Consider the following 17,719-nt stretch of genomic DNA (forward strand, 5'->3'; position numbering starts at 1 on the left):
TTAATTCTGCCATGGCCAAACCACACAGATCCCATGACTTCACTCTTGGTTATATTGTGGTGAAAGGAATTGGGCTTTTTCGTGGTTGTAACAGTCTACATTAAAGAAGAAGGCAGAGGAAGGCATAGTATCAAACAGTAAGACAGACACAAATGATCAAAGTTCAAGGATGTTTATTGAACTTCAATTGTGTTTGAATAATGCCTATCTATTGCTAAATCTAAGGATGGGAGCAAGCTACGACCATCAAAAAATAATAACGCAGTCATAGTCCAGTCTTTCAAAATAAAACGGCATATACAAACAAAACTTTTGCCAATACTTACTTCTAAATACAAATAGTGTGGGAAACAATGTTATGCAAAAGAAAAGTGTTCAAGAAATGATTTGTCAGGATATTCAAGCCGTTGGCTTCCCTTCCCCACGTTTTCTGCACGGTCAAGGCGGCACACTCAAACTCAGCACAGTCTCTGGCTTCTCGAGCTCAAGGATGCGGTTGAAGAATTCAACATTAGGGCCTTCTGTACCAAAGTCTCTTTGCCATTCAAGGTCTCTTACTTCAGAGGGCCATATGCACCATGCCAAAACATTAAAGTTCCTTTCCTCTCAGGATTTTCACTTACACAACTTCTCAGGTGATTTTTTGTTTGCCCTGGGTCCCCCTCCGCTGGGCTCAGACCGACTTTAACACAAAACTTTCAATTGGTCTCCCTCTGCCGGGCTCGGACCAGATTCATGTACTTTTCCAAACTTTCTCTACTTCATCAAAATCAAAGACTTTCGACTGTGTGCAGGATTTTGCTTGACCCGTAGCAGGTCCACTTTGATCCACATTTATTTGTTCTCTTTCAATGGGTCTCCCTCTGCCAAGATCGGACCAAAATGATCTACTTTTGTCACTTCTCAGCTAGATACCTTACAGAGACCTTCGATTGACCACCCACGCGGTGCCAGACTACTCTGGTCAAAGGTATTGTAGCTTGCTTTAAAGTTCAATCACTCATCACCAGTTCAACTTCACTTGCGCCTTTTCTCGCACGCGCTTTAACAATGTTCATTCCAGAGCTCGCCATACAATGTTGCTGCTTGCAACTTTGGCTTCAACATAGACTAGTCTTGTATCAGTCTCCCCAACTCACCGGCTGTGTTGCTTTCACTGAAGCGGCTTTGTTCTCAGAGCCAAGGACAGTACCACGATGGCTGTAGTTCTCCCGCCTTCATTATCTCCGACACACAATGTAGGATTCTTCAGCTGGTGTCCTGGTCTTCCGCTTTCTATTCTCGAGGTCTCTGGAAAGCAATGGTTCCTTGTCAAAAAGGTCAAGGAAATTTCCCTCCTTGGGATCCCCTTCGGTTTTGTTGTCTTTCCTCTCTTTCTCAGCTGCCGTCTCTAAAACTGAGATTTCTTGGTGTGCTTTGCCTCACTGAGTGTGCTCTAGTGCGCCGCCTTTTATCCGTGTGGGGAAGTGTAATGGAAGTCAGGTATGTTTGATGGTTAGTAATTGTCTGACCCCGTCTAACCATTGTATTGGGACATGTCGGGTATACTGCTTGGGTGTTAGTCTGTTTTCTCTCATGGCGAGCTGTCCGTGAAAGGCGGGGGGGTGAATTCCTAAATATCCTACGTGATAGGATGTGGTAAAGGTGTTACAAGGAAGGGTCTCACCATCTGGTATCCCACTCCCACTCCCCGAAGACCCCTCATCCAGGTGATCCTCCCGCACTGGTGCAGCCCCAGGAACTGGATCCAAAAGCAATGGCTGTGTCCTGGCCAACTGGATGACAGATCCTCAGGGACTTGTGGGTGAGACACCTTCTGGTTTCTCAGAGAACGAATGTGTTGACATGTTCTAGTCATTGGTATATTTCGCCAAGTGCCATTAGGTGGCTTGGAAACCAGAAGTGGGGAGATGTGTCTGGGAGTGTGTAGATTGAAAAGTGTGGTTTCTAGTTGAAGCATGCTTGTTTCAGGGGACTGCCCCTCCCATGTGCAAGGCCATCACAATTCTCAACAATACAACAGGTTTACATATGGATAGTTTATACCAGGAGTATGCAACCTGGGCTCATACATGTTTTTGACTACGACTCCTCTGATCCCTCGGCATTGGCAATGCTGGTTAGGGCTGCCGGTGGTAATTGCTCAAAACTTCTGCAGAGCCGCAGCCTGCAGATGCCTATTCTATACAATGTCCAAAGCTGTACCCACAGGATATATAGGTCGGTGTTAGCCTCAATCTGTAGACGGTGTGTGTTTATAGTCCAGATTTCACAGGCATTACTTTTTTTGTACACTTTGGAAATGTATTCTACGCACTACCCGCTGTGATTTTGTTAAATGATGTGAATGCTAAGTCTCTTGGATGAGACCACTGAGCCACAAACATACATTTATTCCCTTTTTAAATGGGCAGAAATTAAATAAGTCCTATCACACTTATTGGTAGTAATGTCTTGATTTTAGCACCAACTTGCAGTTAATATACCCCCATTTTATCGCGATTCTCCACTTTTCTTAAAACCAGGACATTCATTTTACCTCATGTTCAGCAACAAAAACTATCCATCTGAAATGAATATGATTATCTGTTGCAAAACGCACATCATGGTGAAAAAGTCTGAAAAGGCGCACTCTTCGGAAAGGCAGTGGTCACAGAGGTCCACAGAGCACATGGACAATGTCTGAAAGGTTTGGCCATTTTGTATGACACTACACTCTTAAATTCTGAGTTTCCCCAATTATAAAACAATATTTTCTTCATGGGTGCAAAGCACGTTTGAATGAATTAAAGATGTATGGTCTTCTACTATACCAGGTTATACATGTGATTACAATGAAGGTGACATATGTACATCAGCCCAATTACACTGCGTTCCCAGTCCTCTCCTCATTGCCGCCATGAGGCATTGATTTCCCAATATACCGACATGCCTCTCAGTCATTCCCAGAGAAATCCGAAGGTTGTGGCCTGAGTGAACCGAAAATGGGTATCGCAGAGACTTTATTCCCCACAGGCTTTTCTGAAGGCCGCGGCCACAGTCTGGACCAATTCCACCCACGAGCCATTTCATGATGCTCATTATCCGACAGGCATGACGTTGCTTTTCGTCACTTGCACATTATGTGAACTGACGGTCCGGTCCACGAGGGACATGCTCTCTTAAGGAGTGCATGGAGATTCAACAAACTCTAGCCAGGGCACCTTTGCACAACCTAAACTTTCCTTACCCTACAAGGTAGGTTGCACGGGTTTGGTCCACTTACACCAGGTGTCTTTTAAACATTGTTTCAGCAGTTTCTTTAAGTAGTAAAACTGTGATCCCTGCATGGAAGAAATGGCAGTAATATACACTAAGGTTTGCCTTTGACAGTAGCTACATGTTTGTTCTTACTCTCCAGCACACTTCTCTTGATGCCAATGATGGCCAAAACAAACAACCATTGCTACAAATGACAGATGCAACATACTTTCATTGCTGACATTAATACATTGTGTTCACTTTTTTCTCTCTTGCCTCAGTTTCCATCTCCCTACACTATTGGGAGGAAGCCTCATGGCTGGCCTCTGCTCTGCAGAAAGGGGCGGAGCCAGCTGAACAGACCACCAATCTGGAGGTGCCAAGTTGTCTGCGGGTGGAAGGCCTTTCCATGATACAGCAGGAGTGGAGCATTGTGGAGTTACTAGTCGACACAGTCGTCCGTGTCGTGGGCCTCCCAAAGGCACCAGAGGCAGGCATTGTGCAAGTCTGTTACCGACATCTTGGACCCACAGTCCCCGCATTTCTTGAAGCCCGGACGCGGGGTTGAAGACGAGGTAGACATCGCCACGAACAGGCTTTTCACAAAAACCAAACAGGTTCAAAGAACCGAGAAGAATACAACAGTAACTCCAATGAGTCGAGGCGTACCGAGATTCACGAAGCGAACACGTTTGCGGAAAAAACAGAACTGAGGCTACGGGCGTCGTGCGTCCTACTTATCACATCGGGTGACATCGGCCGTCGGAGGAGGTCCTCGGGGACTGCGCATCGATGTCATCGACGCAGGATGCAGACGCCAAAAATTTTCTGAAGCAGCACAGCTGTGGTGATTACTGTCAAAGATATGGAATACGTCGGAGGAGCCAATCCCCTCGAAACAAACCGTATCATTCAAATACCAGGTATCTTATTGCATCGAATGAATTACATTTTCCCCACAACAGCGACTTTCTCGAAATGTCTGAGCTCTTAATATTTTACACGGGTCACAGCATTACTTTGCAGGTGACTGCAAGGTCTACTCTATAGTCAATGGATGAACTGTAGATAAGGTCTTCTGAACAGTGTGGTCCCAGGGGGCACTAAGGATGAAGTTACGCTTTTCAAGATATCCAGGTCATATCCCTGTAAAAGTCTGTCTCTGAGAAGTCTCACCATATAGGTGTTCCTCCCCTTCAGCTGTTGCCCTGGGGCATGGGAGAGGGCCTGACAAACCTTTGTTGCAAGCATCCGTCCATATGTGATTACCACTATAACTTCAGGCCATCGACATTAATCCTTTTGAAAGGAGTCTTCTCCCTTAGGACGGGATCAGTCGATAGGGTCATGGAAGACAGCAGATGCTTCAGTAGAATAGGCCAAGCAGAGGATGCACGTTCAAGAGGTTGAACCTGAAAGGGAGGGCATGAAAATGTCACTTGCATCAATAAGAGAAAATCCACAGAATCCTGACAGCCTGAGAATCGTCTGCACGCCTGGAAGAAGTGAAAACACGCAAGCATCACACTGATCCGAGTCGCTGCTTCACGCCTACAGGATCTAGTCAAATTGGCTCCTTGCATATTATTCAAACGCTATTTAGTATGCAACATGAATTGTTTTTTCCCCCAAGAGTATGAGAAAGAAGAATACTAAATTCATGAAATTTAAGTTAATGTAGTATGTGGTGTTACGGTCTATTCATTTAGGCCATAGACACAAATAAATAAAAAAGAGTAATAATGCTGTAAGTAGATGTCGCAATCATTTGTCCCTATGTCCCCAAACCTGTTGCTCAAAATGGTAAAAATATCTTCATACATGGAACCAGTACACTAAAACAATGACTGTAAAGTAGATAGTCGAACAAAGTGACTTAGAAACCAGCTATGAATAAGTAAATACACATGGAAAAAGATAAAATGGCTACAATGAAAGCAAAACCACCTTTAAATCACACTTGCTGTTGGACTGGTCACAATGTGTCACCAATCACACTGTGAAACTTTCCAATGATTACCAAAGCTCCTTCGATTCTGACCCAAGTGAAAGAAATGGCTACGAATATTTTGGGGGATTATATACATTAAGCTAAAAAAAAACTGGAATTATACTATGAGATCTACAACATGTATGCTTGGGTTCATCTTTTGCATTGGTGGATTTCACGCCAAGCATATGATGGCTGCGTGCAGAGGGCAATCTGTGGAAAAATATACCTGTAAACTAACTTCCGGCCCCTAGGAGGGGTCTCTTTGCTGCCACCACAGCAATGTGAGCACGAGTAACCAACTACAAGAGGAGTGGAGCATGTGAAAAATGATATCACACAACCACAGAGCCAAAGGCTGTGGGATGGAAGAGCACTGCAGTCAGGGGGTTCATAAATAGCGAGACACCTCCCGGTTCACCTCCGAGAAAGGATTTCAAGATGGAGGCGTTCTCAGAGCAACACCTTTAATCAAACGCGTCACACGTCATTTTAAATTAACTACGAGTCCAGATAGTTAAGAAATGAAATTGGCAACACGAAAATAAACTAACAAAAAAGGTATTTGAGAACGAAAAGAAGAACTAGTTAATGCCCACCAAATCATATTAACAGAAATAATAAAAGGACAAGCTTAAATGGAAAAAAGACACACACGATCCATAAAAGGGAACATATTTGCAGGTAGACATTGATTCTGATTTCAGAGCTGAGGTTCTTAATTTTAGATGCAAGGAAACAGTTTGAGAGGATCTCCTGTTCCTCAAAAGAATTTATCGAGGAAACAATATGTGAACTGCGAAACCTCAAAGCACCACATGCCAAGAGGAAGGTAGATACATTTCACATGGCTCTGATGTGAACACGTGCATGTAGGACTGGGAACCCTCGGTGCAGTGTTCCCCCATCCCGGAACCTTTGCACAGTTGCCTGCTTCCCCTCTGCAGCGTGGTAGACACACACAGTGAAACGCCTGTCAGCCGCCATCCCCGCTAGAAGAGACTGCGCTTCTCTCATGACACCTGAACTCCGGCGGATTTCTCAGCAGGAATGCTTAGTGGAATCAATGTCGGGGGTTTCCAGCCGGCGCGTGGAGGTCACCACTATTCTATCATTTTCCAGCATGAGCTTTTCGCGAGCCCACTCTCTTCCCGTGCCTCCCTCCCACCGGCACGCCGCAGATTGAAAGCAGCAGGCATCAGAAGGCTCACGCTGCACACTGCCTTATAGCCTTTTGGAGGCCGGCTCCTATCTCAGAATGTCCGCATGCAGGCTTCCCCGATGTGCCCCGTTAAGATGACAGTGGGCGTTCAAACCCTTTAAAATGTAAATGAGCCGACGGAACCATTATCTCTACATTCTATGGATACACCTATCCACCCGTGTGTGTGTATATATAACATATATACATTATGCACACACATGCAAGGTATACATACACACATATGAATTCATATACATTTTTAAACGAGCCTGTATACCCTAGAATGTGTATATTTGGGGCAATATGTGTTTTGCTCCCATAAGAATCCTGGCTGAAAATGTCTAATCGAAATGTAAATCTTTTCTTTGCTTTCATGAGGGGCTCACTCCTTTCATTCCACCCCAGGGAGCTGGGCGTTGTTTAGCTCCTGATTTTAGCTTTAGTGAGCCTGGTTAGCTTAAAACCAACAGCTACCAGGAGCTACGTTTGCCTCCCAGGGCCATCTGGCGCCTTACAAATATGCATGCGTGACATTCACTTGAAGGATTTGGCAGTGCTAATAAACACGAATCAGGTCCCACCTAGCACACATTAAAACATAATGGCCAAACAGTTCAAGTGTGCATGTCATGTACAGGTTGGATGTGCAGTGCGCTGGAGGCTCCCTCTTGGGTGCTCAGCAGTAGCTCCTGCCTGCTGGGCGGTGCCTGGCACGCAGGGGCTGAGTTTACTTCTTGCCCATTGACTCCTAATTCTGAACCCAACACACACTGAAACACACATACACTGATATTGCATGTAAACTCGTTCTGTCTGTTCATTTATGTGTTGCCACATGTGATTTCTGTAATATAAAAAAGTTAATCTACATTAGTACCTGGCGTGTTTTTTTTTTTAATGAAAGAAACGCAACAATTGGTGCATTTGCAAACCTTACCTCGCAGTAAGACCGCTCATGTCCCTGCACGTCCCTCCCGCCATCTTGTTTATTTTTTTTTCTGTTTACTTTTTTTTCAATGTACGTGAAAGGCCACCATGGAAAGGGAGAAGGGACTGTGCACAGCCCCTTCTCCCTTTCATGGGGGATATTTTCTCTGTTTACTATTGCCCTTGCGGAAAGAGAAAATGGACTTTGTTTTTCTGTCCAGGGAGGCCATGTTTTTAATACCTTTTAAACTTTTTTTTTCCGGCTGTGAAACGCAGTGCTTTTCGCAGCCAGGAAAAAAAAAACATTAGTACCCAGGTCTTACAACAGGGGTACTAATGGCAATATGCCCCTCGACTGTGGGCCATTACCACATAGGTAATGACCCCGGGGCCTTCGTTAAGGCCCTTGCTACGCTTGGGCCTGTTGCTATGGGCCCCAGGGACATTGCCTTATGCGGTATTGGCCCGCAGTATTGGGGCATATTGCCAAATGAATGCGTCTTCCTAATGATTGTATTGTATACACCTATAAACTGATATTTGCAAGCGTATTCATGTTATTTGCCCAACAGCAAGTTTGGTTGCATGGCAAACGAATACATGATAGCCACTTAGCGCCCCTCCCCCCAGTAGGATGCACCAGTTTTATCCCAAAAGTTCCAAATATAGACCCATTTCTAGGACAATAAGGTAAAATGTGATTTTGCCTTCAGTGGCTACAATTCTGCCCAATAGGGACACAATACAGGGAAATATGACCAGCACGGGCCAGGTGTGAGGTTGACACCGTCTAAAAAACTCAGTGAGAGGATTAAAACTGAATTTTGTTAATAAGAAATAATATTTTCGTTTTTACTCAGCCTAGGTTTTCTTTTCCTAAATATTTTTATTTTCAAGGCTCATACAACATATACCTAGCGTGTGTAAATAAACAAAAAAGAAAAAAAAGAAATTAATTGTTTTTTTTTTTAAATCGCTCAATGTATGTCCGAAAGTTTGGTCATGCCACTAAAAATAATGAAGGCCTATGCGATATATATGTATACACATATATATTGAAGACTCGGAGTGCAGGCTAAACCCTGTCATTTTCTGCCGCGGTTTCCTCTTTTTGTGTGCCATATATGCTTGTAGTGAGACAGCGTAATCATGCTCAAGTTCAGCAGGATTCGGAAACCTAGCTCAGTACATCCTTTACAATGGTGTTTTGAAACCTGTTCAGTAAGAGGTAGTGTTATCCAACTTGAGGATAGTCAATGCATAGATAAATGGATGATTAAAGGCAGAGCCCGCCTGGCATGAAATTGAACCTGTGATTTTCCAGTAGAAGATCGATCTCAGCAGCCACCCCTCAACTCACCGAGCTATCTGGCTAAATTATGAACAGAGTGTACATAGCTATGTGGAAAACACTGCCACACCAGTTAACAAACATTTTGATGAAAATGTATTTGAAGAAATAACACTGCAGCGTAGATCATCAATGCGATTCCATAGTTTGTCATTTCATGACAGTACAAAGGTCCTCTGCAGCGAAACGGACAACTCTAAAAAGGTTTCATCTTTGTCGCTGTACATCGAGGCTAAGGAGCGCGCCACTGTCAGTCTGCGAAACCCGTTGTGACGTGATAAGGGACTCGGACAGCACGCTAGAGGACACGTCAGAGTAGTGCATATGTCCATCAATTCGAGGCTGTCCCCGACTGGACAAGATCCCGCTCTCATGTCCTCCGCGGGAACCTTGCAGCTTGGTTTGCAGCTGCCAGTGAATGATGTGCAGCCACAAAATATGATTATGGCAACCTGTGCAGACGGAGAATATTACATTACAGCTGGAAAATTAGAGAGCAAAGTCTAGGAACGAGGCAACCCCTCACAAACCGAGCGACTAAGCCACACCATGTTGCGGACTAAGGTATTCATTAGAGAATCTACCTTCGTTGAACATGCTCACTGTTAAACTGGGTGGGCCCACTCTGGTGTGCTCCAGGGCAGGGATATTACTGAGGCTTTCTGCGTCAGTAGCGCAAACAATGACCAAACACCAATGCACACCTAAAATGGTGAAGATGGTTCCAGCATTCACAGCTTTGGCGGGATGTGGTATTGAAGGCATCATGGTTCATTTAAATACACGTTTGCAGATCTTTCAAACAATATCACAACGTGGCTCCCTCTTCTTTCTCTTTGCATGTGATTCTCCATTGCCTAGTTGACATGAAAAGGGGGCCATGCTGGGAAATCTTTTGACAGATTTGCAAAAGTTTAATTACTCCAAAGACGCAATGGAACGGGTGGGGGCATGGTCGGGCTAGCTTATGATTCCCAAGGTAAGATGGATGCCCTCTCGTCAGACTGCCAGATGTCTGTAGAATAGCACGTCGGTCATTCCGTGTGCAAGCATCAGAAGACCCTGAAAGCTGTTTAGGTCAAGGTTCAAGGAAAGAGATGAATTGGGAGGCTCCGGTCCTTGTGTTGCCTTCAGTCAGCATAGGAGTTGCGTGTCATCTTCTGCCGCCTCTGTTCAATCAAAAAGTACAGTTTCAATGTGAGACACTGAAGGGACAAGCCATGCTACTTCCCAACACCTTCCCCAATTCCATCGGTGTTTGTCATTGCTTCTAGTTTATGTCACTACTTGATTACAGCGGTGCCTTGCTGCGTTGGTGCTATCTTGCAGCCCTCTGCTGCAGGGGTGTTGCTAGGCCCGGAAAAGCCCTGGGGCTACACTAATGACGGGACTGTCAGGACTCTGGGCTTGATAGCCTTTAGGTGGTAGCCCCTGAGCTTCTATCTGGTCCTACAACTAAAAGACCTGGGGCTATAGCCCCCTCAGCCCCGCCCTAGCAACGCCTCTGCTCTGCTACCATGTCCTACTTCTGCTTGCTAAGGTAGGATGTTTGATGTCACACCCATTGGGGACTAGCGCTTTACAAATGCCAAAGCAAGGTCATCCAACAAGTGCATGATGGCAGTGTTGCCTTCGCCACGTCATACAAGCTCTGACAAGGATAGACCAGTCCAGTCATATATAAGCTTAAGAGCAGGACTCATTGAAACGCATCACATTAAAAGTGGCTATCCTGTGTACCTGTTGCTACAGAAAGCTAATGGAAAACAGAGGCCACCACTCTTAACTGCCCATGCATGATCTGTTATTGATATAGCACGATTGCCTACCTGAGAAGGATGAAAGGCTGAGTTGTCAACCGGCAGATCTCTCACACACACCTCTCAACAGCGAGTGCTTAACCAACTGAACTAGTTTACCGGCAGTAGGCATATTATCGCTTCGTGCTCTCAACATGGATTCAACGGTCTGTAGCCTCAAACCATGAGGCCACGGAGGGTAGAGTTGTGACTCGCATATTTATCAGGTCTCAGGAAACTATAGTTACAGGTAAGTAATTAGCTCATCCCTTTCACAATAAGAAAACACCCTCATCCACTCTTAATCCAGACCATAAAGAATGCTTAGTATCTGAGAAAGTAAGTTAAGATACTAGAAGGGATTTGGAGAGATGCTTTGCCAAACCTAGTATCAGCTCAGGCGAAAACGACAACAATGTAGGTTTTTGTGAATATATGGATATCCGCCCAGGTGGTAGCCTTGCTGATTTCTAATTGACATGGCTGCCAGATAAAAAGACGTGTGGCAGGAGAGATTGGACTCCTGTCTCTTCTCTGACACAGACCGCATGTATATCGAGTTACAGGTACTGTGAAGGGGAGGTAAAACATTTCACTCGGACTCCTGCAGTGGGACAAGGGTGGCCCACAATCGGATCTGCTAGATGGTGTGTGATACACCCAAGGGAATTGAATGGGAGGGTAGCTCAGGGGCAACATGTTCGTCTTGAAAGCAAGACAAGGCATGGCAACACAGGTTCGAATCCCGGGCTTGATATTAACCGGCTCGCGCGTAGAAATTAGTCCCCGATATTAAGTGCGTTATAAAAGAACAATTATAATTATAATACTCACAGATCTAGCACTGGAGAAGGGACAGGGAAACAAGATACAAACTCCATCACTGCCAACTAACCCTTTTCACTTAGGTTGCTCCTGAGTTAGGGCAGACAGTTTTGGAAACGTACTGAGCTCCTCATTTTACTTCCGAGGAGCATCCATCATGGAGGATGAAACCACTTCCATGGGTTGGGCTCTTCAAGACAGATTCTCTTTAGGTTTGGTTAGTGGATTCCTTGCAAACCTGTGAGAATTCTAAGTGTCTCTGCTGTGTGCAATGGCTGCACTCAGCAGAGTGCACAACGGCGGCGAGTCCCACTTAACCTATCCCACAGGAAACACATATTTGACAAAATATTGATTTACAATGGGTTTTCTTGGAAGACTGCAACCAGCATTTGGGGGAGCCGAATGGCCCCGGGAACACCGTACAAGCACGAAGGTGTCGATCATCATTATGCTTTTAGCCAGTAGGATGATTACGGCTGTCACTCTTAAGGCAGGGATGCCAGGTGCCTGGCAATATTGAGTGATGGAGCTGGTGTAGTGTGAGTCGGGCACGGCTCTCGATGATCCAGAAGGTGCATGGGGTCTTTCCAGGGTGGAAAGCACAGGCTGGGCCAGAGGGCCATATGAAGGGGAGACTGAGTGAGGGAGGAGGCGAGGGTCAGTCGGATGGGTTGGGTTTTTGTTAGAGAATAAGGTTGCGAATTCATCCGCCATGAAGGTGGGTGGCATGACAACGAGGGGCAAGGGAGGTGGATTGGCTTAAAGAGGGAGAGGTGAAGGGTTTGACAATAAACACATCTAGTCTGAAAGCAAGAAAGAGCAATAAGATCTGGGGACAAGGCTGTCAACATGGTGCGAGGACCGAACCAATGCCTCAGGGCTTGGCGCGCTCTACAAATAAATACATGAAATACAAATAGGAAGGGCTCATCAAAGATTATCCTGGCGCGATAAAAAGAATGCTGCCCGATAGTGGCACGTTCAAAAGATGAGGTGGCGATGCTGGGTCACCCAGCATTACCCACGTGCGCTATGGAGACGCTCTGTCCTTTAGTTATGGGGGGGGGCATTAGTATGTGGCGGGGAGAAATGCCCACATCCCCAAATGAGTAATTGCATTGACGTTCCATGAATCCCCACTTTGGCTTAGGGTGCTCAAACAATGCTGCATTCACCATTTGCAGTAGGTCCCCGTCACCCAGGAGACCGACCTGCCCAGGAGTCACACAACTTGCTTTTAAGACATTGAATGAAAGTGTACCTTATGCTTGGGTGAAGGGCTGCTTGTGCTCTTGTCCATGTGCAGACTGGAGGGGGAAACGGCGGCACCATGGTTTCCCTGGGGCATGCCAGGCATTTTCCCGCCAGGAGACACTTGCATGGCAGCAAGCTGGGCGGCATACAACTGCTGAAAATGACAGAAGGAAAACAGAGACATCATCAATAAGTAAGCAAATGCCTCTTTGCGCAGCAGCCTTTTTGCGCGGCCTATCGAGGGTTCCTCTGGCGGCATTTCTTATTTAGCACTCTGACAGATCTCAAAGCAGGAGCCGTCACCTCAACTCTTGCGCTGCATTCCCCCCCAAGTAGGCATGACAGACTTCAGATGTGAACTGTCCCAGCCTCAGAGCTCCTGGCAACCGCAAGCAAAAAACCACAGCCGGTTAGCCTTCCTGGTCGCCAAACCACCTCTCTGTGTCACTCACGCACATTGGGACAGCCAGAAAATCATTCCATCAGGTTAGGGAAAATAAGACATTATATTTTGTTTTTGAGGTACAACGATAGGCCCAATCTTCACTCATTATCTCAGACAGAGAGAGATCAAGGGGACACAGCATCCAAAGGGTCTTCTTTCTATACATGTCCACACGTCCCATGCCATCGAGGAGATGATAGTCCAGACGTGCTGATTGGGCAGTCCTGGATTCAGTGGAAAACTAGTAATACAGGTCACAGAATGCAAAGAAAAACCAAGGCATGGACTGCCAGCTTCCTCGCGGAATGGGGCATACTGGGCCCCAGAATGCAAAGGAAAACCAAGGCTTGGGCTGGCATCTTCCTCGTGGAGTGGGGCATACTGGCATGTATCCACATCAATAGCTGACAGACATATGCAGACTGATGGACCAACAGACGGATTTAATCCCTACCAAGTATTGTTCCGTTTTTTTCTTACAATTACCAATTTCAATCTTTGGTTTTATATTTACAGCAGAATATTACAATTCTTAACTAACTCCAATAGTGTTTGTACAGAGACACAAATATGTTCACCCTTTCCTCGGGTAAAATGAAAATATCCATCTCCGGAAAGAGAAATTTGCTTGGCAGGAAGTAGTCAACCAGCATCATCCTTTTCCTCTTCCTGTGGTTACGTATTAATATATAAGCCCATCAGAAGTTGGAGTGGCGTGAAACTTCTCACATTGATTAGAATTCATCACATAACACAACAGTACATTTGATGAGCTCACAATAAGTTGTTTCAAAGTCTGCCTCCTGGCCAATCTTGGAAAGGTCAACAGAGGCTCACCATGCCTCCTTCCTGCACTGCCTCAGGGCCACCCTTGCCCTGGGGCCTGTGTCTGTATCCATACAGTTCCCCCTCCCACTCTTCTTCTGCACTTATCAGATATACCCCATCTGACAAATTCTAGCACTTGCCACTTGCTGGCTGCACTTCCACTGTTCATTGCCTTTATATTTTATTTATTATTTATTCTGTTTCTCTCCTCTGTTCCGCACTTTCCACTTCTCCCCCTTCTTCTCCATGCACTTGCGTGTTCTCAATGTCACTGGGCCTAGTAGGATCGTTGTTTTCGTTTCTCCCTTGTTCCCCCTCCTTTGCCTGGTCGCGCTCTGAAACACTTGTGTACGAGCGCGATACAAATAAAATATCATATCATATCATATCATATCATAACAGAGGCACACTGTAGTCCTTCTGAAAACAAATGTGCCTACAGTGTGGCTCCATCATGGAACAAATGATCAATGCTAAATCCCTCCGTTTGTGTCAGTGTCTTATATAGCCATGACAGCTTCTGTGCGCTTCAAGGCACTAGGATGTGTTGCAATGCCAGAAAAGAGCATGGTTCAGGTGTCAGCATTAAAGAGCATGTATATCAATGCACAAGAAGGATGGGTCTGGGGCTTCAGGCATCGGCCCATGAGATCCTAAGGAAGCCAAAAGCTGCCGAACAAGCAACGATACAACCCTGCCACTTTCTTCTTCAGGTTCTGCTGATGTTGCAAGGACAGGGGCCTTCTTCTTAAGGCAGCGCTACACTCTCCTGCGATTCATCTACACACTCAGGCCATTCTCAAGCCTGTGCTGCAGTGATCATTCTGCACAGAAAGGCTGGCACACGTGCACCTAAGGGGCCAAATCAGAATTGCTGGGAACCCGGCTCTTTACACAAACATCCACAGCGTTGAAGATGCTGCAGTTCAGGTCCTCCAGGGATGAAAGGGGGGAGACACAAGTACAACCAAGGGACTATTTGCCCCAGTCAAGGCAGAAATTGCAGAAAGAAAACTAGGAATGTGGCAAGTCTGTGTGTGCATGCATGCGTGTGAATGTTCGTTCGTGCACACAGTTAACATTTCTAGATACACCGGAGTCATGAGCGTCCTTGTGGTGGAACGAGTGACACAGAAATGATTTGTTCAGAGAATTTGTGGAAAGCTAAAGGTTGCTTTACCGCTGCTTTTAAGTTATTGCCCGCCACATGGATGCTGTCAAAGTGAACAATAAGCATCCTACTAAGTTACCCCAATTGTTTGATTGGTTAAAAAGCGATTTAACCTGGAACAGAGTGAGTACCATCAGTGGGTGGTTTCCAGATTAGTGGGGCCCGAGGAAGGGGGGACGCTCTGCATTGCGATGTGCGGAAAGCTTGGATTTGGCTCCTAGTCCTCCCCAATTAGGAAAACGTACACATACACACATAGCAAAATGACACAACAAAGGCAGACTTTCGCACTAGGCCCAGTTAGTCGAATGTGTTTCACAATATTCTCTGCTCATAACTGGCACTCCGTGACATAATACAATGTGTGCGTGAACGCATTTCCTGCTGATAACCCAACGGTGGCAGCCAAACTTACTGTACAGAGTTCTGTGCATGCCTTGGATGGGTCCCAGGGTTGGAATTTGGTATACTCACTACTCCCAGTTCGCCAAATGTAACATGCAATATTCAGCCTGGAATTAAAAAAAGAAGTTGCCCTTGCAATTTTAGGATCAAAGGTTGCAAGTATGTACAGGCTCGTCATTTCCATAACTGAAAAACAAAGCTTCCGATAGAACTCCTCAAGTGCCTGGACAATGAGAGTAGCGAGCAATAGGTTTGCAATTACCAAAACTCATTGCAAGGTGTTTCTAGGAATGTCTGGATCCGGTGCAATGCAATTAGATGACGCTGGGCTTTAAGACTTCAGCATCACGTGCAGATGACTTTCCAAACAAGACTGGAAAGGAAATGCATCCTTCCTTTAGATTTAGGGTGGTGGAAGGGAAGGGGTGAGAGGAAAAGTAGAGTAATGCGTAACAGATGAGAGGCCCTGGCATCAGTAAAACAGTAGCCGTACTAATATTCGCTCTGAGATCGCGTGGTAGAACGCGGACCATATGTGGGAACTAAGGAGAAGATTTGGGTGGAGAGAAATTAAATTAAGACTTGGCCTGAGGAAATATCACTGCTGTAATTTCCTACAAATCAGATTATTTCCTGCAGCTCAGAAACAGATATATTTTCCTTTGTGAAAAATAACAACAATTAGAAGAAAAAAATGGCAACGCTTGGTCTCTTCTGCTGAATCTTCCTATCACATTAGCAAATCCTTAGAAATCGGACAGCCGTGTAAATTCATTATCTTGCCCTTTGCTGATTGCCCTTGAATGTGTAAATTAATTTGTGGCTTTGTCAGATGATGCATATTTAATCATTGACATCTTAACAACTCCCATCTACTGGCTCAAGCGCTTAATGCGCTCCCTGAACTGAGTGGGTTTATCAGGTCCCCATTACTGTCGGTCGCGTGGCCGGAGCGACGGCACGGACACAGTGACGGGCACTTGCTCCACAGCAAGAGCCATTCAATCGGGGTTCCTTGCCCCGGATGGGGAAAGTCCTCCCATGGTGTGGACAGGGATGAAGGAAAGTGGCATGAGCCTTCTGGGGAAGCCAAGAGGCCACACAGCAGAAAGGAGCGTGAGAGTGTGCGCTGGAGAACGCGGGCGCGAGGCGGACATCTGTGTTGTGGCAGGCCATGTCATTCTTCCCCGGAAGCGAGACTGTAAGACACACGGATTCGAAGGAAGGTCCCAAGGCATCTTTCTTTGCTGTCGCCGTCAGTCAGCACAGGGACGACTAATAGATCATGACAAGCAGCGAACATGGCCTCCTTCTTGGGCAGGCCAGGGCATTCCGCATGTTTTAGCGGTGGGGAGAGGACAACAGCTGATTATCAAAAGAGGCACAAACGATTTCCCACAACATCACTGTTGCCCCTTCTGCAACGAGGCAGGGGTTGAGCTATTCGTTGGCTGGAGTGAGTTTCAGTGTCTGGAGCAGGTACAACGCGGAAAGGAGGCGTGACATGTTCTTACGCTCTTCATAACCGAGAGCTCGTGAGCCCTTTTCTTACTGCTACTCGAGGGTTTCCCAAGCAAATTAAAAATAGAAAAATGTGCCATTGTTCTAAGAATAACTAGCGGCGTTGTAGGAGCTCTTGAATCTGAAAATAGCTACAGGGCCTCCCTCTTCACGGTCCCCACTGCACATGTTTCTTGCATGATTGCCTCTTTCTGGGTTTCAGGAGGGAAAGATACATCAAATGTTGCTAATAGCTTTCAATAAGCAATAATACCCACAGTGGCGGGCGGATCAGCCAATAGTGGCCTGGGGCCCAAGTTACAGTCCTGATCGGAGAGAGGGCTTTCATGCCACGTTGCTGGTGCTTTTAGCAGCCGATCCATCCCACCGTTGCTGGTATTATTGCTACTAGCATCCGCAGGGCTCAGCCATGAGGTGTACGCTTGTGCATGCACGGATCGCCGACATGTTGGCGGTCTGGCCTTCATTTCTATGTCCTGGGAGTTGGTGCAAGGAGAAGATCCGAGGGCAACAGCATTCCGACTGGTGGAGGGGCTGGCAAGTCTCTGCTTGGGAGCTCTGGGGGCGGGCTGGGTGGGGCACACAGGTGGGGAAGAGTCCTGGGACATGTTTGCAGTGTGCAGAATTGGCGAGAAAGGTGCCAGTCTCAGGATGGAAGGCAGGCGTCTACCGTGAGATTCAGCACACATTTCTGTGCTCCTGATTTGCTAGTGCCTCCTCCCTGGATGCTAATGGGGAGATATTACCCGAGGCATG

General features: G+C 46.1%; 1 protein-coding gene across 4 annotated transcripts in view; it reads right to left on the reverse strand.

Annotated features, from left to right (window-relative positions):
- SOX5 (SRY-box transcription factor 5) overlaps positions 1-17,719 on the reverse strand; it is a 624,232-nt gene that overhangs the window by 131,610 nt on the left and 474,903 nt on the right. For all 4 annotated transcript variants that reach the window (XM_069628460.1, XM_069628461.1, XM_069628459.1 and 1 more), the window contains one exon: positions 12,601-12,747. In XM_069628460.1, coding sequence (XP_069484561.1) covers positions 12,601-12,747 — 147 coding nt within the window. The remainder of the gene's footprint in view (positions 1-12,600; positions 12,748-17,719) is intronic.

Source organism: Ambystoma mexicanum, chromosome 12 (assembly GCF_040938575.1).
Source record: "Ambystoma mexicanum isolate Mex_15411 chromosome 12, UKY_AmexF1_1, whole genome shotgun sequence".
Taxonomy (NCBI): domain Eukaryota; kingdom Metazoa; phylum Chordata; class Amphibia; order Caudata; family Ambystomatidae; genus Ambystoma; species Ambystoma mexicanum.